Source organism: Cinclus cinclus, chromosome 4, assembly GCF_963662255.1.
Source record: "Cinclus cinclus chromosome 4, bCinCin1.1, whole genome shotgun sequence".
Classification (NCBI taxonomy): domain Eukaryota; kingdom Metazoa; phylum Chordata; class Aves; order Passeriformes; family Cinclidae; genus Cinclus; species Cinclus cinclus.
The window spans coordinates 7,437,989-7,465,067 of NC_085049.1; the positions used below are offsets into that span (position 1 = coordinate 7,437,989).

General features: G+C 36.8%; 1 protein-coding gene across 1 annotated transcript in view; it reads right to left on the reverse strand.

Moving 5' to 3' along the window:
- Positions 1–27,079, reverse strand: part of KIF21A (kinesin family member 21A) — a 52,760-nt gene that overhangs the window by 19,795 nt on the left and 5,886 nt on the right. Inside the window, exons 4-23 of the mRNA XM_062490787.1 lie at positions 23,092–23,287; positions 22,218–22,407; positions 21,575–21,638; positions 20,602–20,805; positions 17,260–17,298; positions 14,966–15,050; positions 14,678–14,795; positions 13,350–13,538; positions 12,232–12,431; positions 11,727–11,834; positions 11,146–11,214; positions 10,825–11,036; positions 9,999–10,152; positions 9,431–9,631; positions 8,999–9,100; positions 7,104–7,269; positions 6,596–6,616; positions 2,689–2,749; positions 2,425–2,479; positions 819–1,033 (exon numbers count right to left, since the gene is read on the reverse strand). Coding sequence (XP_062346771.1) covers positions 819–1,033; positions 2,425–2,479; positions 2,689–2,749; positions 6,596–6,616; positions 7,104–7,269; positions 8,999–9,100; positions 9,431–9,631; positions 9,999–10,152; positions 10,825–11,036; positions 11,146–11,214; positions 11,727–11,834; positions 12,232–12,431; positions 13,350–13,538; positions 14,678–14,795; positions 14,966–15,050; positions 17,260–17,298; positions 20,602–20,805; positions 21,575–21,638; positions 22,218–22,407; positions 23,092–23,287 — 2,649 coding nt within the window. The remainder of the gene's footprint in view (positions 1–818; positions 1,034–2,424; positions 2,480–2,688; positions 2,750–6,595; positions 6,617–7,103; positions 7,270–8,998; positions 9,101–9,430; positions 9,632–9,998; positions 10,153–10,824; positions 11,037–11,145; positions 11,215–11,726; positions 11,835–12,231; positions 12,432–13,349; positions 13,539–14,677; positions 14,796–14,965; positions 15,051–17,259; positions 17,299–20,601; positions 20,806–21,574; positions 21,639–22,217; positions 22,408–23,091; positions 23,288–27,079) is intronic.

The window sequence follows — 27,079 nt, forward strand, 5'->3', positions numbered from 1 at the left end:
TGTTCCACACAGGAGCTAGTACCTAAAAAGCCAAGAAAAGGGTCTCTAGCAGTGAATGGCTAATAACCAGCAGTGATATTGGCAGATATAAAAAGAACAGTAAGAGCAAATGAAAAGAAAAAAAAAGTGCATGTGAGAGACATCTGCTGGTCCCAAAGTAAAAAGACAAAAATATTTTTAGTTCTGTTTAGAATCAAGAGATACTTTCAATTAGTAAAACTGTTCTGCAGGTAAATGCAACCTGTAAACAGAAAGGATTTTTGAGGATTCATATCTAACATTTTCCTTTCAACTTTTTTACTTGCATACTCTATTGTTGCAGAGACCTCTTCATTTTAAGCATGGTCCACACAAGACAACTCACAGAAAGATTTTTCCTAATAATTAGGACCATATATAAATACCATGTTGTATAAAGTTTTTGGGTTGTGTTTTGTTGGGTTTTTTTTAAAATCTCTCTGCTGTTCTAAGCAGATTCTCACTACCTCCCTAGAATGTGCATTTTCCATAGCATTAATACAGCAAATTCAAGGTATTAGAGGGTTTTTTCCTCCACACAGAACATGGTTACAATAACTTTATTACAACAAAGCAACTTAACAGAACTTATATCTTCAGTAAGAACCACAGTACTTACAACTCTGCACTTATACTTTCTAGAGTGGTGATGGTAGAAAGGAAGGAGCTTTGTCAGTATTATTTAGTAAGCTTCAAGTATATCAACCTAATTTTTAAAGTTAAAATAATAGATTACAAGAAATTGGCAACATGCACATTTTAAAAGCAAAGGATAATTAGTACAGCATGGCCAAACTTACATGCTGCCTATCTTAGAAGGTAAGCCAGATGGTGGGGGTATAAACTCTCTGTCCCTAGCAGAAGTATCATGTGTGTCAGCAGCCACCCCACTTTCTTGGGTTTCTGCAACTGATGTGATAGAGCCAGAGGCAGAGTCTGCAGCACTGCTGTCAGAGACCAGGTCACTGCTGGCTGCATACAGCAATTCCATCTGGGTGGTGGTCCTCCTTCGGGCCTGGGGACAGATAAAAATCACACTGCCATTTAACCATGCAATGTTATGTGTCAAAGAGTCCTACACTCAAACTTATCATTAGCTGGCAATTAGCATCCCCCTCAAACACTTGGCAACTGCCTTTGGAAACTAAATCAAGAAGCTCACCTCTGCTTTTAGGCAATGATTTCAGAGAAGGCAATTCAAATTCAATGGTATAAAACACTGATTTGACAAGTGGTTTCCAAGGATATCCTTTCAACCAGCTGCCTGTCAATACTACACGAGTACAATATTACTCACCTATGGTTGATTCCAATGAAATGTTATAAAGCAGAGAGGAATAAAGCAAAGTGTAAATTTAAATAGCTACAATTATACTGGTGTGACTTCTAACATCAATGCTTCTCATATACAAACTCTGCTTCTTACTCAGTTTAAGTCACCTCAAAAGTCTACATTAATTAAGATTCATTCAGCATTTCAACGATTTGAAAACAATACCAAAACTAACAAAGGACCCAAGCATTGTGCAACACAGTAATTTGTAAAAAATGGATCATGCATGTTAGGTTTGATTTTACTGTGAAATTAAGATCCATTCCTCAGGAAAAGAAAGACCAATGGGGAAGACAAAGATCCAGTCTGAAAAGAGCCATTACAAAAATGACATGTTTATTTCATGGCGTTTTCAGACTAAACTCATTTAGTTAAGCTACCCAAATGGCTGCACACCAAGGAATGTTACTAAATAATGCAACAGCCAACAGTGATGTTTTCTTCCAAAGCCAATTGCAGCTGGAAAAGTGGAGGCTAAGCTCCTATTTACTTTGCAAACTTGGTTTATGCTCCTGTGAGCACAGAAGCAAAATTGCCATCAGTGCACATTTCCAGTTCCCACTGCCATTAATATTCAACTATAGTCAGCCTAGATATAGTCCTCCAATGTCAACTGCAATTAAAACCCTGGAGGTCAAACTTCTATTTGTTTCATAAACTTCCTGAAGATTTCTGTGACAAATTGCAAACAATAAGCATGTTCACAGTTCCCACTGGCAATAGCATTTAACTGTAGCCTTACTAATACTAATCTGCCAAACGACACCAGTTTGGAGTGCAAGTAACTTCAAGAACACATCTCCTTCTGGAATTATAATAACTTAACCCCAAAATACTGAAGAAGTTATTTTTCTCATCACTTCTTAGAGAGGACTGTCGAACAAAATCATATTGCACAGCAATCACATGAAAAGTACATCAGTTCACCTTTTGCATGTCTTCATTCATTAAAGTCTCTTGGGCAAAGCAAGAGCATTCTCCAGAAGGTATCATTAAATTATGAATTATTATAGAATCGTAGAATCACTTAGAAAGACATGCGAAAGAATCATCATCATCATCATCCATCCTACCTTGCTTTTGGGTTTGACTTCACCACAAAGCTTCAGGAGATCTGAAGATAATGAACTAAAAGAAAAAATTGCATCACAGTTAGAAGGTCATACTCTTTGCAGATATGTATTTTTATTTTATTCTTCTTTCCCCTGAAATTGTGGGCAAAGTATAATGAAACAATGTCAGAGATATTTTCTAAAGGATACATGATTTTGCATTACAAGAGGAGGAAATGATGGTATTTCTTCCTAGAATCAGTAGTAACAAAGACTTGTGCTCACCTTCCTTCCATTCCAGGACTATGCAATGGGGCATCCTCATCAGTACTATCTTCCAAATTTTCTAGAAAATTTCCAAAAGAATAACATTAGTCTGTCCCTCTACGACAGGATGTGAAGATTTTAGGTGCTATACAAAACAACTCAGACAATGTTGAATGTAGATGAACAGAGTACAAAAGATAGGGATTTTCAAAATATCTTGACTATTTTCTATCCAATCCCCACTGACACCTAATTTTTTTCATACAATCTAAATACATCATACATCTAGGCATACTGGCTAAATGTGGTCCTCCATCTACTGTAGCAGAGCAACAGAGACGATAGAAAAACAGAAATTCTAGAAGGAAATCTGTAAGAAAGCAGATAAAGCAAAGAAAATTATCTGCAAGACATGGAAGATATGGGATGTAAATCAATGGACAGTAAGAATGTCTCTTTCTCCTCTTTTTTTCCATCTTCTTGCTCTCAAAGACAGAATCAGCCTGGCTATAATGAAAAAGAAAATAATATTTTTAACTAGCTAGTGAGCTGAGGCTCAGCCTCCTCTGATATAGAATGCCACCATTTGAGCTAACAAGAAGCAAGCACTTTATTAGTATATAAGGATTCATTTCAAAAGAGGATGATGCTACCACTTAATACTATAGAACAGCTTCCTAAAAAGAGATTAATTTCTAAAGCAAGCTGTTCAGTAGAGATGTTCCTGAAGCAAAAATGGGTACACAAACCTGTCCATGGAAGACAAAACCAGCATGCATGCCACACACTAACACTGTCAAACATCCAGTTCACATGTCTGCATGCAAATGGTGCAAAACATTGAGCTGAGACAATGAGTCAAGGGCACATGTACAATCAGTTCCAAACTGCTGGGAAGGCAAATCCCCTAACTTGCATGTTATTCTAATAACACATTTTAGGCATAGATCAAGGACATAGGCAACACATTTCTGCAAGCAAAGTTCCTTATTTTTGAACATTCTCATAAAATATTAAGGATTAAATAACTTTGTAATGACATTCCATTACACCTCCTCTTTACTAGTAGAGAAAATGAACTACTTTACTTAAATTCTGCCAAAAAGCAGATACAATTTGCACTGTGTAGAACCAATATATTTGTAACCCATACTAAAACAGGTTTGTCCATGTCCATGTTTTAAGTGAAAGTTCATGCTATGGAGAAAGGGAGGAAAGATATGCAGCTTCCAGTTGAATTCTGAGAAGGAATGGAAAAAAGAGAAGGAATATACTGCCTTTTGTGTATGCTGCATCTAAACATGTTTCCTGAAAAAGTTAAAACCATTAACCTAGAAACAACACCAAAAATGCACTTCAGAGTTACTCAACTGCTGTATTAATCTTAACAATGTAATCTTAACTATCAGAAATACAACAATATTATAAAGAAAGCAGGGTCACAGGAATAGCACTCTGAATTTTTGTTTTCTTTTTTTTTATCCTGGATTTGAGGCTAGATTAAAACCTTTCAAAACCTATTATTATTGTTGTTATTAGTGTTGTTATTATTACTATTATTATTATATTCCTTCTGCAAAAGTGGGGATTTAGAGTACTGCTCCTTTCAGTAAGGCAAAAGCAGCATAAAATAAACACATTTTTAAAAAATATAAGATTCCTGTCAGAATTATGTTACTTCATCCCCTTCTCATAAAGAACTTGTGATTTCTTTTTATGGGTAACTAAGTTGAAGGTGTAGAAGGACCACAAAAGATGGGATTTTATTTGTAGGCTCACTCTCATGTGACCTGATGAGTTTCTTCAGTTTGCCTGCAATTCAACACAGGAAGACTGCCCAAAACCCCGAGATAGAAACCAGTGCACAGAATCAACAAAATGGTAGAAAGAGCAAGATTCTGAAAGACTGAGAAGAGATGAAAGGAGAAATAAAGTTAGTAAGGACAGTAATGTTTGCAGGGATAGCTGCTAGTAAACCAGGGACTGCAGAACAGGTGGAGAATTTTCTGATTATTCATCTTCATCCTCGTGCAGTGGCAACTGGATGGTACCAGAACAATGCCATACACCAGCACAGTTCACCCAGAGGAAATGACATTTGACCAGCCCTCTCACAATGTGCACATAGATGGCTGTGAGTCACATCCATGAATGTCCATAGTCTCAAGTGGGAAGCAAAAGCAGCTCCCACAACTCCTCAAAGAGGAGTCACTTCAGCAATACTCAAAAATCAATTTCATGCTCATTTTAACTCTTCACATGAGCAGATGGATAGTGAATGGCAGCTAGTTCATCCACCAAGGTTGATGTGCACTGAAAATCCGTTCAAGTCAAAACCTAAACCTGTGATGTACCTTTCTGCAGACTGAAACTTCTCTGCACTTGAAGTGCACAACTACACTGAGGAATGTTCAAGCTTTTCTGAGCCAAGTGTCTTGAAATGGCTAAGAACTTTTGAAGGTACTGGATCTGAAAGCAGACATCAAGAAGGAGAATCACAAACACTCTGGAAGTGCAATCCCTTTGCTTGAGATAGGGCTCACTGTGCTCTACCACTGAGACATCAGGCATCCTGGTGAGACTGATCTCAGGATCTGCCACCACTCACACTTCTACCTACAGGAACTGTGTCAGCCCAGCACTAAGAGTCCTTGTGAACCAGCTGGCAATCCCAGTATCAAAGCCTCACTAGAATGGTGTCTGAACTCCCCGCACCTCAGAAGGTTTGGTCACTAGTGATCCACAAAACACCGACTACCAACTGTGGGGATTTCAACTTGGACCTAGGTTAGTGCAGCATATTCAACTGCATTTCTTTCCTATAAAGTGTTAGCAGAGTCTTGAGTTGTTTAGATATTCTAAAAGCCTCAGGTCATGCTTGCAAAGTGTTAAAAAGCTTCTTTAATGAGATAACACTCCACAAAAAAATTGATGACTTAGCTACCGTTTCAATACGGTTACCAAGTGGCTTTTCATTGCTTCAAATGCTGTTAATAGGTGAAAGCCTGTCCAGAGCTAAAGAAAATGCAATGCTGTCAGCAGAAACAATGCTCCAGCAGGGGTGAACATGCATACACATTAAAGGCCTGTTCTAGAGACACTATGATACTACAAACCACTGAGGTTCCTGAATAAAAAACTGGCTGCATGCAGCAAAATCCCCTGACACAGATCTTCACCTGACAGGAAGCTGGCAAAATTCTCATCATCTCTAGAGTATGATCTATACACTTCTATGTAGTTTTGTGCTTTTGAAATGCTGTGCAAACGAGCACAGGAAAGCATAATGTGATTAAAAATAGCTCAAGACAACACAAAAGGAATTACCACTGGTAACAGGAATATTTTTCTCAAGTTCCAAATAGAGCCTTTTTTTTTGAGGGAAGAAAATAAGCTTAATTCATTTGGGAATAACTTTAAAGCAACAGCAGCAAGAGACTTATCTCAAAATCGGTGAAGTCAGTAACTTAAAGCCAATTGAAAAAGTGAGATATGATCCTGCATTCTGTATAGTGTCTACATTACAAATGAGCTCTTAGCAAAAGGTTAAAAATGAGCTGCAAGTTAAGAATTGCCTTTTTTCAAACCTAAAAGGTGAGCTGAATCTGTCACAACAGTACTGTATCACAATATAGTTTTATGTAGTCTGAACATACTCTGGGTTCTGAGCACCAAGTTATAAATTTGAAATACAGCTCTGCTTACTGTCTTCACTTTTAACTACCACAAGGGCTACTATCACAACAGCTAGGGGTGGTTTCAGAAAGGAAGAAATGCTCTTTAAGCCCATGATAACGAGTAAATTTACAGAACAGTTCATGCAAACTTCACACACTCACAAATTCTAAGATGCATCAGTTAGTGAATATGAATGAATTAGTAACTCATGCAGCTGTACAGTACACAGAAAGCTAAACATACTTACCCAGTGGTATGCTATCTAGGTCTGTGTAAATACAGCAACAAGGAAAAAAAAGCAACATTCCAATCAAAACATATCCATTTATAAAAAGAAATAAAACAAAAGTACCCAAATGTATTCTAAATTTTTCTTAGTATCATCATCTCATGAGTAGAATAGATGCCGTAAGGACATAAAATGCCAATCCAAAATCCCTACTGATGACTGAACAGGTTTAAATTTTTGAATTTCACATTGAGAAGTTCAAACAACTCCAAATTGTAAAAAAAGCAAGCAGATTATTTGAATTTTAAAAAATCTCAATAATAAAAAACTTTGTTTCCTGCATTTCACTGCCAAGAGGGTCTACTTAAAAATGTCATACATGCATATCAAATTGTGAAGTACAAGATGTTATAATACAGCATCTATTCAGAAAAGAAATAGTCTAGAATGCCCAGTACAGCATGCGCAAAAGTCAAACATGACATGCAGCTGACTATTCAGAAAAAAAAAAGATTAAAAAAACTACCTTGCAAAGCATGACCCAGAAAAGCATCAAGTTCAGGATTTAATTCAGCTTTTTCTTTCAGCATATGAAACAGCAATTGGTTTTGAGTAGCACTAGTAATTTCTGTCTGCTTAAGGCGTCCCTCAAGAACTTTGATCTGAGCTTCTTTCTGAGCTGCTTGGAGACCCTAGGAGAAAAAAAGATGACAAATGTTTTACCACAACCCTTGTTTTACAAAATTAAAATTGTCAAATTTAAAAAAAAACTACAAACACAAGCAAGGTGTATATTGCAGCTGCCTTCTCAGATTCTGAAGATCAGGTGTCAACAAAGGGTCTTTTTCTTTCCTTCACCTTTTAAAGAGACTCATTAAGTATTTCTTTAACTTGCATTCCTCAGACTGCTTGCAAATATGCATCTAGTGGCTAAGTGGGACATGACTCCCAAGTGCAATTCAGTCTTCACATTTTTTAAGAGTAGCAAGCATCTGAAAGATCAACACCTCCACCTTTCACAAATAACTACTTTTTAAAAAATTATTACCTATGATACCTTATGACAAAGAACAAGGGGGAGGTGGAAGTGGGACAGAGCAGGACCCAGAACTGTAATCTTTCCTACACAGTCACTCAGTGAATTTTCAGCTTCCAATTAAAAATCTTATGGCCCAACTTATGACAGAATTCATTCCAAGGGAACTTCCCTAGATCCATGGTTTGGTGGGAATTTTTTAGCTGTAGAAAATATAGCCAAAGAAATTTACAGGAAAGGGTTTCCAAAGAGATTTCCAAATTCCAAAAAATACAGAATGGAAAAATTACTTGTAGGGCAACAGCAGACTTTGAGTGCTAGTGCTTGAGGAATAAGTGTAGCCCTATGAATTTACACACAACATTCTGATTGAACTAATGCTAAATATCAACAGACACATTTTGAAGGTGAAAACAAACAACAGAATAGACAGTAGGCATGACCAATTTTGCATTAAAAAAATCCTTTCAGCTTTTCTATGTGAAAATTACTAAGCAAAAGGATTACAGAATCTTTCACATAATGGAACATTTTATCATCATAAAGAGAAATTGTTAACAGAGTGAGTCAGAGGCACTTTTCTCACATTAACTCTGTTGCAAGATCCATTCAAACACATCCAAGGGCTGAAAAAATATTAAAATATTGAAATTTCCAGAAGCCAATGTGATTGTGGGAACTTTCTTTACCCTTCTTTTTTCTCCACAAACTTTCTGGATATCCTGCATAGTGATGAATGAAGAGTGCAAAAGAAACCCCAGAGAACTGGTCAGGGAGGCTGACCCAAAGACAGTTTCAGTATCATTGAAATCTTTCATTTGACTCCATGAGACTGACCACTGTCCTCCAGACAGAAAGAAAAGCAGCAGCAAGAGCATACAATACATGTGTGTACAGGGTTATGAGCTGCCAAATACTTACTTTGAAAATATGAAAGAAAACATATGTCCCCAAGACTTTCAGAAGAATCCCTGTGACTATACTCAGACTGAAATATGTCACGAATCAACATATAACTTAAAATAAATTTTTTGAGGTTCTTAATTGTACAAAGGTGGCTGAGCCAGTCTTTTTAAAAGAATATCTTGAGCTCTCTTCAGGAGTAGAAAATCATAGAGATTTATATGATTACAAAAAGCTAGTGCTTTTATAAGAACAACATGAGCTAACTAATACAGTGAAGTAAGCTCTACTGGGAGTTGGAAAACAGTTGAAGAGGAGAACAGATCTCAAGGGCCTTCACACTAAGAATCAGCATGAGACAGTAATGCTGACCAGCTATGCTCTGTCTAACAAACATTAGTCACTTCTTTATGTCAGAAAACACACATGCTCCTGGCACATGCCATAGCCCTGGCACACACATGCTTCACTTAACACTTTACCTTATTGATACCCATCATAAGGAAGTGATCAAGCAAATATCGAGCTTCTGTCAAAGTGCAAGCATTAATCACTGCTGTTACATCCAAGGTCTCTCCTTCTTCCTATGTGTGCAAGAATAAGCCCAGTCAGGTTGTGAAAAAGTCCCAAAAATTATATCAATTTATTGCCAGCATGCTAGAAAGCATCATCTTTGACATTTAAATGCTTTGTAATCTTAACTTGCATTACACTATTGACACTAAAAGTCAGGCATCAATTGTATAAATCTTCATCTCAAACTTCACATAAAAGTTTTCACCAATTTTCACTTCCTGGCTCAATAATTACACAGACAAACAAAAACTAATTTCTAAATGAGAACATCTTCAAGGCTATCACAGTTGTGCTTTCTTGTCCCCATTTTACCATTTTTGCAATAATGTTTTACCTACCTTTGCTTCTTCCATTTGCATAATGTTTGCTTGGCAGTCAGAAATGCTGTCGTTAATGTAGTCTATATTTGCAGTTACTGATTCCATCTCCTCATTTATGTTTTGGACATTTCTGTCTGCTTCACTACCACTCCCACCCTTGATGAGCTTCTCCCTTTTCTTTGAAAGCTTATCTCTTCTTTTGGTGAGTTCTTCACGTTGCTATTTTCCACAAAGACATATTATTACAGGAAAAGGAATTAGTTAGCCCTTAGAACATTGCTTTATTGTTTTCCTTCATTTGCTACAGTTTAACTAAAATATCATGATTTCCATAGGAAGAAGTTACACAGATGAATACAGTAATCTATATACACATGATGCCATTAATGTGCTTCTTAGTTCTTATTAAGCACAGCAACCCCATGGTTCAAATACTTGCTGGAGTCAAAAGTGTGTTTACTGACTGCAGTAGATTCCACCCACTTTGCCAATGCTGCATAACAGGAATTAATTTACTGCAAACATACTTGCAGTACTCCCTATTTAATACAATGATACAGCCAACAGTGCACAGCAGATCACCCACCGTAAGCAACCTGTTCATGTCTGCCTCCATATTGGAAATAGTCATCCTCTGCATAATAATATCAGTCACTCTGCGTTCCAGTAACTGCCACTTCATCCTGGCTGCCTTTGAGGAGTAGATTCTGCTTGTCACTGCTTTCCTCGGGTACTTCTTCCTGTGATACATTCAAGAGAAATATACAGCTAAGTCTAAAGTAGTCCAGTTACAAGTTTCAATGTGGAAATGATCAAGCTGGAATACTTTTCACAAACAACTGAAAAATTTCATGAAGAAGTTCTTGTAGGTTTTTACTGCACCAGACAGCTGCCTTTACCCAGCCCCAAACTCTACTGCCCTCTAACATGTTGCACTTGAAAAACAGGTGTCAACCCCTGCAGCATCTTTCATAATGCACTGTTGAGTTCAAATGTCACACAGGTATTGTTCCCTATTAACAAGGAGATCTGCTTCAAACCACAGTGAAAAAGCACAGTGAAAACCCTGATACACTAAACTGCATTTTCCAGCAAGCTTTTCTGTGAATTTAACAGTGCTGGCATTGGGCCACCAAGGCAATTTCTCTTGAAGAGCAGATTTTAAAACACTCAAGATTTCAAAATCCAGTTTATGTGACTTGCCCCTTAATGCCTTTATATTATTGTCTTAAAACCCAGAAAACTGAAATTGCATTTGATAATGGTAAAATGGCCATTTTATGAGCATTACATGATAACAATTTGACAAATAACAGCTCCTGCAACATGTATCATCACAGCAGTATCTGCTAGAAAGTCCACACAAATTTCAGTTCTTGTAAGAGAGAGTCCTAAAAAGGTTTAACCCTTACCCTGCTCCATTTGTTGCAGTTACAGATAATGCTTGAACCCTTGCAACAGGAATTCTCATCTTCTGCTGTGCTGCTGTTCTGGAGCCATCATGCTCACCTGACAAACTAGAACTTGCTTCCTGCATGGAATGCTCAGGCAGGCTCAGCTTTCTGCTCACTTTTCCTGCCACTTTATCAGACAGAGGCCTTACCTGCCGACGAAGGGCTGTGACCTGAAACACAGTGCAAAGACACGATTAACTCTCCCAAAACTGAGTTCTAACTTACAGCAATACAACATCATTCTGTTTTCAGAAATGCATTGCTGTTTGACCACAGTACCTCTTCAGTTTTGCGACGTAGGATAACCTCTTGGTTTCTTTTCTGAGCTTCCAGAAGCTTGAGCTGATGCTGTGAAAAAAGAGAAACAGCAAACGATATTTTTTCCATTATCTCACATAAGGACTGCATTGTATAAACAAACAAAAAAAGACTTCTACACATTAATACAAATCTGCAAAATTGCTGAGACATAAAGACTCAAGTCATGATTGTTTCTTGATCTTCCTTGTGCAGAACAAAAACAAGTGTTCCACTACATCAATTCTATCAAAAAGAATAATTCTATGCAAGTAAGGTGGTAGTGACAACTTTGTGAAGATTCACTGATCACCAATTCACTGATAACATTGATATACATACTCAATAAAGACAACAGGAAATAGAAGACTTATCACCTGAAGCTAGGAACTGTTTGTGTTTGCATGGAAGTCAAACCAAATTTTGTGCATTTTCACTGGTGAAAATATACAGGTACACGCCTGCTTCAGTAAATGCACATACATGGCACATGCCTGCAAGCAGAGGCACATCATAATGACAGGTGCTTCTTCCAAATGGAAGTTCTTTATCTGTCAAATCACCTCTCGTTTGCGTTGCTCCTTTTTAAGCTGTGCAATCTCTCTATTTCTTCTAGATTCAGTCATCCTAGCTTTCTCCTGCTCTTCTTTCATTTGTTTCATCAAGCGAACCTGTAAAGAGGTCATCACTTAGAAAAGTTGTTCACACTGAAGTGCTGCTCCCTGTCCCCAACCATATAGAGTTTTCTCTTCAAATTGTAACTTTCCAGTATTTTACATGCTTTTAGCCATTTACCTCTTCCATCTCAGGTCTTCTTCACTCAGTGCTGAATAACAGCTAATAAGATGTGCAAGCTTATGTATATTTGATACCTTAATTTCTGTTCATTAAGACTAAAAGCTAACCCTCTCCCCCAGGAACAGCCTGGTGCTCACATCTCTTCTGTTTTCAGACTTTCAAGCAGATAACAGCAAGAACAGAGATGTAAGGTAGATGGACACACAGGAGATTTCAACCCAATTTTCAGTAAACATTCATTGTGCAACATTTCCATTTACTGAAATATACCTTGGTTTTCTTCATCTCTGTCACCTCCTGCTGCAGTTTCTTCAGCTGCTTTTCATACTGAGACTGATTTTTAAGCAATCGAGCATGTTCCTTTTGTGCTGTTTGAAGTCTCTGCAGTTCTTTATTCATGGCTTGGAGTTTCTTTTCATATTCTGACTTGATTTTTTTTGCCTTTTCTTCTGAATAGGTCTCTACAGAACCTAGAGCAAAAAGGAATTCATAATCTGCTTTTGTTCAGGGTACTTTCACTCTGCCAGCAACAGCAGATAACTACTTTCTCTGTTCTAACATTATCTGCAGTACCTTTAAAACAACCTGTCTCTAGTTCCTGCCACCTGAACTGCTTTGAGCTTTCCACCTATGCATTCTGGGATAAGAGATCAAGTACTAACACTTTCCTCTGACTTCTTTGCAACAAATCTGAGCACCTGAAAGCACAAATACACACATTCACACATATGTACACAGGAGTATAATCACACTCCTAAAAGCCATCAAGCCTGGTATTCTTCTGACACTGAACAGTGGGGAAGGTCTAAGGAATAAGAGGGGAACAGCAAAAGCTTACACAGTGTATAACCATAAAGCATATATAGTATATGTTTCAAAAAGAAAAACAAAATACTTTCTACAGCACTTCCAAAATGCAGTTATTTGTGGCTTGTGACTCCTGAGTCATAGATGGTTTGTCATCTCAATACTAATACACATTCAAAAAGGTTTGGTCAGTGAAACACCTCTGAAAGGCCACTGATCCTTGTTCTTATTTTTATGAAATGGAAAGAAAGTGGGGAGGAAAGAACATGAAAAAAACTTCTTAATTCAGGAACTATCTCCAGGATTATGAGAGCTCTTAGAAAAATGAAAATGCTTATTCACCCAAATCAAATGCCTATCAGTAGCAATACATTTAAATTTTTTTTTTCTCTCAATTCTGATAGAAACTAGAATGAATAAAGAATGATTCACTGGCATTACGGGTACAAACCGTATTTCTGTTTTCTGCAAATTTTTGCAAATTTCTCAAATTTCTTCAAATTTGAAGAAGAAAATGAGAGAAGTAGAAAACAGTTCAACTTGAACAGCTTATACAGGTACAATGATTTTGTGCTTCTTACCCAAGTTTTGAAGGACCTGATCTCTTTCAAGCTGAGTGTCTCGAATTTTATGTTGTAGCATCATTAGTTTCTCTTCATACTGTTTTTTCAGTGTTTGCAACCTTCGCTGGCTGTTTTCTAGCTCATCTATCAGTTTCTGCTTAATGGCTATTTCACAGGTGATATTTGCCAAGTCAGCCTGATAATTTTCTAAAATAGAAGAATTTCGGTTAAAGTAAGAGCAAGGACCACATGAATGAATACATGTGCAATCTTAGGGTCACTGAAAACACATGTTGTGCACAGGAGGATTCCACACAAATCACAATGCACCACACAACCCTCTTATCTGCAATTCATGGTAAAGTCTCCTTCTTAAACAATCCCAGTCTTAGAACTGGAAAAAAGATAGGGAAAGATGTCACACTGGATCACAGTTGCCCCTATGCTGTAACTATTCAAACTCAAATTGCAGTATCAGCAATCTGACCTTCCCAAACCAAAAGGCTTCAAGACTTCAGTCACATCTCAGGGCTGAAGAATAACTGTTATCCATAAACCCAGCAAGTTATAATAGGAAAAAATGACTGCTGGCAGACTCCAAATGGAGACTCTCCCTTCTCTAACTCTTAGAAAGATATAGACAGAATCCTCAGAAGAGAGGTACTATCTCAGTTATGGAAGTGGAATGGTCAAGGGAAAAAGTAGGAGGAAAAAGCAAGGTAAAAGTACTAACCCACATGATAAATTCATGCAAGTTAAATTAACTTCTTTAGTCAATTAGGTTTGCTTTTGCTTTAGGACTATGTGCTTCAGAATGAAGATATTAGTTGAGGATTATTATTTTTCAGGTTTCTCCTAATGGTTTGTGTGACTCTTAAACAGAAGAAACCAAGAGACTTGGTTTGGCCATTTGGTCCAGCTCACATGAGAGAATGTTGTTTCTGACTCTCACCATATAAAAATGAGAAAGTCTGATAGACTTCCAGCCTTTCAAAATTAAATTTTGCCATTTCCAAAGGAGCTGATAGGAGCTATCACCTTGGTAGTAGTCCAGAGACATAAAAATACACCAGTACTTAAACCTTACACTTTGGATGTCTTAATAAAGGAAGAAACACATTCTCAAACACCGGATAGCCTCTGGTCAATTCAAAACCCATACAGGGACATTTGATCAGCTGTCTATTACATGTTTTAGCACCATAACCAAAAGAATAATTCACTGGAAATACTCATCACAGTGAATTACAGAGAGATGGTTGACAACACATTTTTCCTGCCTACCAAGATCTTAGATATTAGACAGATATTATTTAAAACTCTGCAGAATGTTGCACTGACATCACCTTTTTCATCAGAGTCAGAATCTGATTCATCTGAGCTTTCAACAACTTCCATATCATCTTCATCCTCATCATCTTCTTCTTCTTCATCATCATGATCACTGACTTCCTGAATTTCTTCCTACAAAACAGACATTAAAGCAACCTCACACTTTTCCATGCCTCAATCATTTGTAACTATCACTGTAAAACTGCATTATCCACCTAGTACATTCCTAATTTTCCCTCCATAACCTTGTAAATATTTAAACAGACAATGAACAAATAAACCAAACACTTAAAAATACTTACTCCTTCCAATTCATTATTCTCTCTCTCTGAAGTGCCTTTTTCATCTCTCTTCTCCTGCTCATTGTCTGTGTTATCCTCTTTAACACTAGCAGAAGAGGCAGACACAAATTATTCACAATCCGAAATGGCAGGTGTTTCCCATCCCCCCCCCAAACCACTAAGTTGCAATTCCAAATAAAGATGAAAAAGTGTAGTTAGAAAAACGTACAGGTGTTGGGCATGGGTAAAACACAGCTTCTGCAGATAATAAAATAATGCCTAGCTACTCTTAATCTTGGTCTGCAAGGTAATAGTAATGATTAGTACATTGTTCCAGCATATTGCACAACTGGGACAATAAGAATACCCATCTCCATATACTACAGCAATAATCACTTTGCATGGAAGTTGCAGTTTACCCAGAGTAGCTTTTAAAAAACAATAAAAGAACATTGTGTGGAAGTACAACATACATTACAGGTATTCCTACACTATCAAACCATAACAGACCCTACTGTACTTAGGATAGTCTTAAAATTTATGCGTAAACATTAACCAATATCCTAATTTATCGTACTATAACCACTCTTTTGATTAGTTATCTACTCTGACATAAAGGGAATGCTAAAAATATGCATTGATACAACAATAAAAAGGGCTTACAGAAGAATTTTGTTGTTGTTGTTTTGTTCTAAAAGTTTGGTTTATTACCCATTAGGGCAAGTTTTAACATTTGTAAGTGCACATTTAAGACATCACATGCAAATAGAAAACAAAAAATCAATGGCACTCTGCAAACTGTCACAGACCAGGTATCAGTCCCTCTAGTGCTACATGTACAAAACCCAAAGCTACAATGGATGGGAAACTGTGACAGAATAGAGCTAGACACCATAGGGGATATAATGAAAAAAGGTTGTTAGGATTGCATAATGTGGAATCCACCTCAACTAACTTCAGCTGCATAAAAGTTTGGCGAGTTGCCCTCTCACTGATCAGGCACAGAAACTAGAAATGCACATCTTCCTCCACTTATACCAAGAAGAGCTCAGATTCAATAAACTCTTGGGCAAACCCAATACTCAGTGAAGTGACAAGAAATATACAGTAGATTCGAGACACTGTAATTTGGTGACACCTTTAAAACAGAGCTCAAATTTAAAAAGTGCCTGTTGAGTAACACAGTGCTTCTGTCTACACATGATTTTCTGTTGTACTACTTTTTAATCTGTTCAATGCTAACTGATTCCCTTCTGCCCCATTCATTACCAGTTACTAGCTGACCATGCACAAGGCAGAAAGTTTTTGCTTGGACCATATGAATCCATGCAGCAGCTGGGGACAATGGAATTAAAAAATCTAAGCAGACTTGTACACACACAAAAAAAATGCCTAACAGGGAACATTGTATGATGCAATCTCATTTCCACATATTCTCATCTCCCTCAAACCAGAACATGTGCTGTTTTATATTGGTTACTAAGCCTAAAAGATAATGGATCTTAGCTGCAACTCTCATGCACACTGAGGCAAACCCCCAGTTTCCCTTCCAGCTGCAGTCAGTACAGAGCGAACCACTACAGAGAATTTGTGCTCTGCCTAAGAAAGGGGAGAGACAGGAGGAAGGAGAGCCAGCAGCTCTCCCAGGCAGAACTGTACTGCTTAATGTGTATGCTACTGGTCTGTGGATTCACATCATCTGCATCAATTCAGTGGGTGGGTTTTTTTGGATCAAAGCAGACAGCAGAAAAATAAAAACTCCTTTAGTTTCACTTTTGATCATAATATAGTTCTCTTTTTAGAGTCCTCAACTTAACTCTGTGAATGATTATTCATCTACAGGTTTGACTTAAACAGAATGGGAGGAATGATCAAGGCTTCAATCACATGGTTTCAGAAACCAAAGCAGCAGACTCAACTGAGATGTGATGGTCCAAGACACTCTCTATTTCATATGCCAAAATTATTACTGTCATATACTGCCTGCAAGACATTTCACACTATATGTGCTACCGCACCTTCCTCCTGCCTTTCATTTCACTTTGGCCATGCAAGAAAGAAAACAATTCAACAGGAATTCCCAAAGGTGCCACCTCCCCACAAAAGCTTGCTCAACACTGTAACTCCAGAGTCAGCCTCAATTCCACAACAGAGGTTTCTTCCAGTTAAAACACTAGTTGAAAGTGAAAACCCAGGAAAGAATTCTGAAAATTACCTACTCCTGAAATACCTATGAATCTGCCCAACTTCTTTTCATGTATGACAACCAGTTAATTGAAATGACAGGTAATTAAAAACCTGGGAAATATTCCAACCTTCTTTCTTCTTGACTGCTTTCCTCAAGTTTCTGTAGCCTTCAAAAGCACGAGGTACAGTATTGGAAGGCCAAGCCAATGAAGGACAAACCAGACAGTGAAAAGCAAAAGTGATAAGAAGGTAAAAAAATGATATATATGAGCTTGTGGAATTTAAAATGAAATTTTAAAAGATACCATCAAGAGACAACAAGTAGTAAAAAGGTAATACATCCTGGACAGTAGAAAAGTAAATAGAAAACAAAGAAGCAGCATATGTAGGTTAAGTAATCTGCCACTGACAAGTGTAAATTCAAGTTACGCTACAGAAGAAATTTTAGACAATATATTTAATTTTGCGAATTATTTCTAATAATGGATTAAGAAAATATCTCAATTCTAGAAAAAGCTTTCTCCTCTTTCTCCACTTAGAAATAGAAGCTAAAATACTGAAAATTGCAAATACTGCCACTGACCCAAAGTTATCTATTCTCAGGAGCATATCATGAAAAAAAACAATGCACTAGTTTTACATGTGCTGATAACATATTGTAATATAAAGGAATAAGAACATTTTAGTATTAATATTCTAAAGAATACATTCTGAATAAAATTCATATAAAAATCGTCAAACTGCATTCACATTTTGTCTGGGTTTTGTTGTTTGTTTTTAAATATAAAACAGAAAACTGCAGCTTATTTTTCTGGGATTTAGAAAGTACATGTCAATAATTTCTTGTTATTTTTTAATAAATTAACAAAAAACATGCACAAGAAGCAATGAGGTGGACAAAATGTTAGTATCTCTGCCTGTATTTTACCCATTGAATAAATATGTATACATATGTAAGTATAGAGATGGCTTAAAATTCATCAACTACTGAGATTCCTCATTTCCCATTATGACAAAATTTCAAATAAGAGCTTCTTCTGCCTTTCCACATTACCCTGCCTGCCATCTTCCTTTGGTATCAGCTAGGAGCTAGTATGCTGAACCCTGTGTAACTTTCATCACTAATTTAGTTTAATAAAGGTTAGGGGAGTCAAAAGAAAACAGTCAGAAATAGGTATATAAGGCTATAAACAGGTATAACACATGTATATACCTTATGGCAGGTATATAAGGTATAAACAGGTAAATAAGGCTGACAAAACAACTGAAATGAATGCGGAAGATTTGCTCTAGGGCTTCTAGTGGGTAAGTCACACTAAGTCACACTGTGGGACACTCCAACCAGGTCAGTTTTTTCAGTAGGGAAAATATTACTGCTGTGCAAACTGTTTCAAATAAATTCTATGAGAGATGCTTATTAAAGGCTACAGATATGTAACAGTACATACCTGCTGCCCACTCAAGAGAGCCTTGCTCTTAGGCCTCCACCCTACCTCACATCAATTTAAATAAGTTTTATCTATTTAAAATTGCACAGCTTTTGTTGTACTGACCCATAACCAGGAAACAAAAGACCAAGAAAGGCAGGAGATGGGGCGGAACTAGTAGCTAGGCTTACCAATCCCATTTTAATAGAAAAACTCTAGTTAGACAACTCTAAAAGAACAGCAACATAAAAAGAAATAGTAGAGTAAATGTAACTAAATGGAGAAGACAGAATTAAAACAAAGAATCCCCATCAAACTGCATGGCAAAGTGTCTGTGCATTACATAAATGTACATACCACCAATTCCTGAAATTTCAATAGAATAAAAATTCACAGCCAGATATAACAACACAGCCTTTTCACTAATTTGATAGAAGCACTCTGCAGATAACAGTCATGACAATGTACAGTCCCTAAAATTCTAACATTTCTTAGCATCTAAGGAATTTTCCTACCAATACATGTACCTCAGAAATTTCTAAATATTTATTACGAAGAAGTCTGCAGATAGGCCACTAGAGAGATTCAAACCTTAGCAGCACTTTGAACAGTATGACCCCATTTTATAGAACACAAGGCCCACTTCAAGATGGAGCCACCAAGCAAGACATCTCTTCCAACTTTAATTTTTCTATAGCTCTCTAATTCTATAATGCTAGGATTAAAAACTGATCTGAAAAATAATTTATGGTAAGTAGAAGTAGCCCCTACTTTTGGACCAGATTACTCGGCCATCCCAAGTAATCATCAATAAGTAAACATCCCAAGTAAACATCAAAATATTACTATCCTGCTGTGAGAAAGTATGACTGGCTTTCAAAAAAAAACCAAAAACAAAAACCCACAAAAACACAACCTAACAACTGAGGCTCTAAGCATGTAGTTAAATGTATACTTGATATTAAAATGTATTAAAAACTACAAAATCAAATCTCTTTGTTCCTGCATTTACAGTTAAATGACATGTTGAAGTGTTTGGCTGAAGAGAAGAAAGAATATTCTGCTGATTTTATTTAATACTTCCATCTTGCCCTCAAGTTCCTATAAAAATGAGACAAAATCTATCAAAATCCCCATAAAAATCTAAGAGTGTCCTGAAGAATGATATGCAAACAATCTAGTTGTTCTTAAAGTGAGTGTTCTCTAAAAGTACCAGACATTTGTGTAGTGAACAGATTTATAGATACAGGACCTAAAATTAAAGATATGACTGACCTTCATCTACTTTATACTTTTGACTATTTCAAACTTAAACTGTTATAGTTTTACTCTGAACTTAGAGAAGTCTGAAGGACCATTATTAAAAAAGAGTAACAGATTAGAAGTGTAGAAAATTTCAACTACAACAGAGAGATTTCTAATAGACACAAACTCTCTGAGTACATAAAGCCTTGCTGTGCTATCTATCTAAATAGGTATTTATGTCAATGTCTATGAGGATTTTAGTAGATGAGAAGTTGGACAGCAAAAAAACCAGCAAAGCAAGATGTTGCAGAGAATTAGGAAACCTCAAATTAAAAAACATTCATAGAAGCAAAAGATAAAGCAAAACAAGCCATTCCAACAGCTACCAAAAGAATCCCCAGCTATTCAGAATATCTTTTCCTCAGAAAGCTTGCTCAGTTTTGACACACAGTTGAAAAAAAAATGATTTTTTCAAACTTCTGTTAAATTTCAGGTGCATTTTAGAAGAAATTTTTAAAAGTATAAAAATTTAGAGAGAGCACCTCTGCTTTTTTATCACTGTGCATAATTACATAGGAAAGTCCATTACAAAGGAGACATTTATTCTACAAATCCTGCACACTTCACTGGAAGAAAAGATACAAAAGAAAAACTGTAACTTCAACCTGTAAAAGGGTTTGAAGGAAAAGCAGTTTAAGGTCCAAACCCATACAACAAGCCTTTTTAAGTCTTAGTAGTTTAAAAAAATGGGCCTTTTTACTAAGAAAGAGACAAATAGAATTATAATTCGTACACCACCTCTTTTTCTTTTTCCTTTCTTTTTTTTTCAGCTTTTCTAGATCTTTCTTGGCTATATCTAGAATCTCCATTGTCTCTTTCTCTGAGGAAAGCATAGAAGCAGAAAATGCTGATGGTCCACCAAAGAACGTGGCTCTCGATGAAGCTCTTGACAAGTTGCGTCGAAGATTTTCATTCACTGCTTCACTTTCTAATAATTTTGCTCTTAATAAAAAAAAAGGAAGAATTGTAGACCATGAATTACAAGCATTGACAGTACATGAGATGTACACTCTTTTGCCTCAGTAACTTCAATGTACTACATCTAATCTGAAAAGAAACTACAACCCAAGGTGAAGTCTGAAAAAATACAATGTAGTACACTCCTTTAAAATACTATTTTTTACAACGGTTATATATATTGTACATAAATCATATAACCTAGATAGAAAACATGAAAATATGTCTGTATGAACATACACACAGATATATATACACATACCTGATTATGCTTTATAAATGTACATAATATATGAAAGCTACACAAAAGCTCTAACATTAACTGAGGATAGGCCAGATAATTTTTTGCATGGTATATGTCCAAGACATAGATAAATAAAAATATCTAAAAATATTAAGGAGCTTTTGAATTTTAAAAGGAAGTATTTTTTTAAAAAAAAACATATCTTTTTAAGCAAATAATTTCTCAGTACTATAATTGTGATATGAGGTTATAAAGTTATAAAAGAATCTAAGTGTTACCGTACTTGGCGCAACAATATTAAGTTATCACCGTAATTTAGGCAACATGTTACTCTCATTTCTGTTGTCAATTTGATCTCTACCATTTTACATTTTTGTGTCCAAGAACAGATGGTCTTAGAAGCTGAAGGACCACTCTCCTAAAGTAACCCCAGACAGGAAAACAACTGAAGTATTGCTAACACTTCTATTCTTTTTTTTTAAATTGTCCAAATATATATTATGCAAATACCTGAGATCTTCAATTTCCTTGATATAATTATGAATCATGTTGCTAATTTCTTCATTTCCTTCCCCTTTGAAGGACAGAGAGAAAAGGGGAATGAGGTGAGAGAAAGATTAAGAAAGGGCAGTAACAGTATAAATGTCTATAGTTACTAGGTACAAGGTACCAGCAAAGGGAAACAGTCACATGGACTACACCTGTACATCTTAACTCAATTGTAAAACAGCTTTCCTTCTTAAACTGAATTACACTTTTTGTTCCTCTCTCATGTGATCACCATATGACTACCAGCAACTTGTTTTCCATATTAGCACATTTTAACAATGCTTAAATCAAAATTACTCATCTAGAGTTTAATTTGGAGTCAAACTTGTTTGGTTTGGTGTTTAAATTGACACAGGGGCCAAGCATACAAACAATCCCTATACAAAAATATTATTTCATGTTTCCTGTCGTTCATATTTCTAAATGGATGGTCAAATCAAGGTACCAAAAGACATAATCATATGGGGGCCCATCTCTGCCAAAGGAGGCCCTTCATTGCTAATAAAAAGGCATTGCTTCATTCCAAGAGATCAATGAAGCAAGAACATATAATTAATTTAATTTCATGAACTTATGAAGCAGTTTATGCACATTCACAGCATACCTGTCCTGGCTAGCACTTGGTTGGCCTGATCACTCATAAGTTGTGTTATTCTGGCTCTGAGAGCATCGATAGTCTCTTGCATTGCTTTAATCCTAACACGCAGGTTGTTGTTTTCTGTTTGCAGCATTGCATTTTCATGGAACATGTCATTGATGCTTTCAACACCTTCTTCATCTATAATCCTTTTACCCTTTAAGAAAGTAAAAATATTTTATTACTAGTCAAGGCTGACCTACACTTCAAAAAATTTCTAACTTCATAAATGCAATCCACACATGACTTAGAATTCCAAGCAGACACCTGTAGCACAAGATAATCTCTCAAAGAGTTTAAAACTATGATAAAGGGATAGCTTTCAGAAGACTGATGTCTGGGCCAACACCATAGCATCTGGGCTTTTTTTTGAATTTCACTTTAAGTCTGAAATACAAGTTCTTGAAGAGGTAAAAATAAGAAGATAACTCTATCAAATCAGACTACTATCTGAAGAAGAGCAAAATGTGATCCTGTTTGGTAATGATATTTATTGCCAAAAACACTGTATAAACTTCAGGAAGAAATGAGCATGAGTATTTGCCTTATATACTTGAAATTGTGTTTTTAAAACATAAACAGTTTTAGTTATCTAGTAGGTTTTCAAAAGCAATGCACAGGAACTGTACACATTCACTTATGCATCAATCTAAGTTGTGGCTTGGCTCTACATTTTCTAAAAATATCTGGTAACCACTGGGATTAAGTGTAGTTTATGTCAGGGTTGCTTTTCCAACGTTTTTAGTGTATGAAGTGGAAACGAATCAACAGGGAAAAACAAAAAGCTGTGGAATTATAAGCATCTTTTAAAGCAGAAGAAATTCTAAGAGGATAAACTTACAGTTTTGTATTCCATGAGTTCCATCTGCAGCCGTGCAATCTCACTGCGCAAAGCATTTATTTGTTGACTGGCCCTATCCTGATTAACCATCACCTTGTTCTTGATGTTCCGTGCCCGATTGGCATACTTTAATGTGTTCAAAGTCTCCATGAAGTCTCGATCTGAAGGGCTCACACATGCTATCATGAGTGTTTGACTGGAAGTCAGAAACACAGGTCAGCATTACAGGTCAGCATTACACACCAAGAACAAAAAGAGCAGAGAGAAGCTAACAGGTCCTCAGGCAGAAGGTGAAACAAGAACAGCAACTTCATAATATTTGTGAAAATATTTCAGCATCTAGCTCACTGCAAACTGTGAATCACAAAGGTCAGCAGGTGCTATGTCTTATATCTCCTAAGCATAGCATAGGAGATACTAGATTATTACTGTTCCACACATGAAATTGCAAAAGCTATTAACGGGTATTTGAAGAAATGTTTCTCAAATTACATTCAATTTGCTTAATCATAAATAAACTAAGATTAAGGAATTTATAGTGAATCTAAATTCCTAGGCAGTAATTTGGATCATGCAGCTGTGAGGACTGTCTACTGTAATTCCTGAGTTGCTTACCTACTTCAACTGAAAGATGCCCAAATGCTCATCTTACCTGTCTATACATGCCTAATGTGCCTCAGATTCCAAACTGGCTGAATTCTCCACTGCAAATTACCTCCTGCTCTCCAAAAGAAGCCCAAAACTAGAACTTACCACTCTACAGCTTTATTTATACCACATTTCATAACACCACCACTTAGAGCAACTTTCTGCAACAAAAAGCAGCAGGACCTGAGCTCTTGACCCAAGAGGCCTATGAATAACCATCCTTCTTTTAGTTTCCTACAACATCCCCTAGCCATCCCATTCTGGGATATTACTGCAGGATGAGAACATATTCCATGTTCCAAATGAAAGATCAAGCAGACAGACCAGTAGGAACCAGTAGGACAAAAGCAGGGAAAAAAAATTAAACCAATTTTCACTCCAAACAAGTGTTTTCGTCATTCAACAGGTTCCTTCCCTCACTGCCTGGAGCACACTCATTTCATGTCAGGCAAGAACAGCCTAGAGCGTCAGAACCAGAATTCCAGCTGCAGATCACTAAAGGTGCATACATTGCCTAAATTCCCAATAAAAGGGCAAAACATCTGCATTTGATGGACTGAGTACACTCCTCCAAGTTTTAAAAGAATTTGCTTCACACAATGAACCTGTATGCCACAGCCTGAGTAGTTACATTAGCAAGAGTGAACTGTCTCTGAGGCAAAGGAGCAATATCTGCACCAGGCAGGCTGCATTCTGGTCTTCACTTCCTGTAACTTCAGACTGAAACGACTGAAACAAACAAATTAATCCCTGCAACACTCTGTGAGGCAAATAATTATATTCACCATACATACGGGAAACTAAGCTAGAAAGAGTAACTAGCCTGGGGCTACAAACAACATTCAGCAACTCTTCCTCAGCTCTCACCCATATCTTTGTGTCAGTTCTCCAAGCTCTTTTAGTCCTCAAGATAAGGCCATGCAAGATTAGGAACAAATTCATTTATTCTGACATTGAGAATGTGCTGATTTTTCTAAATCTCAGAGGACTGGTTCTGCTCTGTGTCCATCTTGAAAACTGAACAACTTGAACTCCAGTTTCCTATCTGAATTGTAGAATGGACTAGGGGTTTTTGACACTGTTCTACTTCCTTTATGTCACCATTTCTTTAAATTGCTCCCCCTGCTCCTGAAGTTACGCAGGTTTTCATTTTTCATATTACAAATTATAACATATCCTTTTAAAACACCAGTGCTCCATACTTTTCATTGAATAATTCAAGAAACATTAGCGTTTAAATGCTGCTTCAGAACTGTTACAGCATTATACTTATTCTAAGTATTTTGAGATATAATACTGTTGAGATATAATACTATTTTGAGAATAGTACAGTGATGCAATGTCTTCTGTTAACTCAAGATTTACTACAAACTAATCCAAATCATTACTAAATGTAGTGTAAATTGCATTTAGCAAATTTCTGTAAGAGTTTGTTAAGAGACAAACAATAATGTGTGCAGTTATGCCTAGGGTAGAAGTTGGAAGGTTACAGAACAGGCTTAAAGATCTAAATCTGATTCTCCAGAAGAAAAAAACCTGCATATTTGTTAAAATTTAGCTTTTCCATGCATATTGATTGCCAAAGGCCAAATTAGAAATCATTAAAAATGTGAGGGTTTTATATATAAATATATATGAAAAAATATTCCTTAACAGCAAAGTGCTGATTTGAGATGTCTCAGCACGTATGTAACATATGAAAAAACTGGGGGCAAGGAAGGCATTCACACAATTTTCATCAATCAGAAAAAGACAAAGAATACATACAAGTATCATTAAAACCATTCTGGGACAGCATTTTCTACCTGCACATTTGTGCTGGTTTTGGCTGGCAAAGAGTTAATTTTCTTCACAGCAGCCAGTTTGGGCTGTTTTGGATTTGTGCTGGGAACACCTGCTCTGGGTCCATAATGCAGATATGTTTGAGCTGCTGCTCAGACTGTTCCACCAGTGGGGTGCACAAGGAGCTGTCAGGGGATGCAGCTGGGACAGCTCAGCCCAACTGACCCAAGGGATATTCCACCCCCTATGGAATCATGCTCAGCACATTGAGCTGGGACAATGTCAAGGAGGAGAGGGGATATTCCAAGTGACAGCATTTGTCTTCCCAAGTCACCATAAGGCATGATGGAGCCCTGCTTTCCTGGGGCTGTCTGCCCATGGGAAGTGAATTATTTCCTTGGCTTTGCTTGCATATGCAACTTTTGCTTTACCTAATGGAGCATCCTTATGTCAAACCCTGACTTTCCTGCCTTCTACCCTTGTGATTCTCTCCAGGGGGCAGGGAGGGAATGTCCCCAACCCCACTGCACACTAAAGTCTGTGATTGCTCCTCAGGGACAGGATGGGGAGACACGGAGCTGTGAGATGCAGAAATACTTCAGAGTCAAAGTAGTATTTCTACAAAAGGCCAGTTTTAGAAGATCTGTTTGAAAAAAACATGCTCGCTAGCTGGTGCATTTGACAAAAACAAATTAATGAAGTGTTTTTTGCATTTATTTACAGAAAGAGCTTAGAAGAGCTAATGCTGTCTGATTTTTGCTCATGTTTTTGCAATTCTGGTTTCTTCCTCCCTTTTGCACTCTTGAAAGTATCTAGCCCTCATTTTACTTGTTTTTTCTGCCTCTCCTTTCCCTCCCACTGCAGTGCTTCAACTTGTTAATAAAGTTATCTCTCTGAAGAACATAGCAAGTTTGAGAATTTTCTTCTAGTTCTCCCTACTCATTTGTGAGAAAAACTTCTGACTCTCCTAAACATAGGAGCCAGGCATATTGGATCACAAAAAAAAACCAAGAGTACTACCTTACTAAAATATACTCAGCTGTGACCCCTCTTATATTTGTACATGTTAGCATTACAAATACAAAATCTGTATTGTTTTAACAAATTTGTTAATGCTTCCTTATATAAAGCCTTCAGAGTTCAAAGCTGTCCTTCACTGTACGTGCAGAATGTATACAAATGGATTGATACAAACAACCCTGGTGAAAGATTACTTTGTTTTTATTAGGCTGCAATCCAACATCAGGTAACTGAACAGATGCATCATAGGCTGAGATACATAATCTCTAAAAAGATGGATGTGACTGTGGCAAACTGACTCCAAGCTCCTGTGCATGGCAGAGCAGATGATTCACTGACATTTAAAAAACAAAGCAACCAAAACAACCGCTACAGGAGAAACTCATCACAGCTTCAAGCTTTAAATATGCTGTAAACAAAACCTCCCATTTGTACCATCTACAATCTACAGCCATTTTCATGGGAAGAACTTGCCTGAAAATGGTCACTTCTAAGTAACCTGAAGCTTCATGTCTAGTAAAATAACAATAGCACTGAA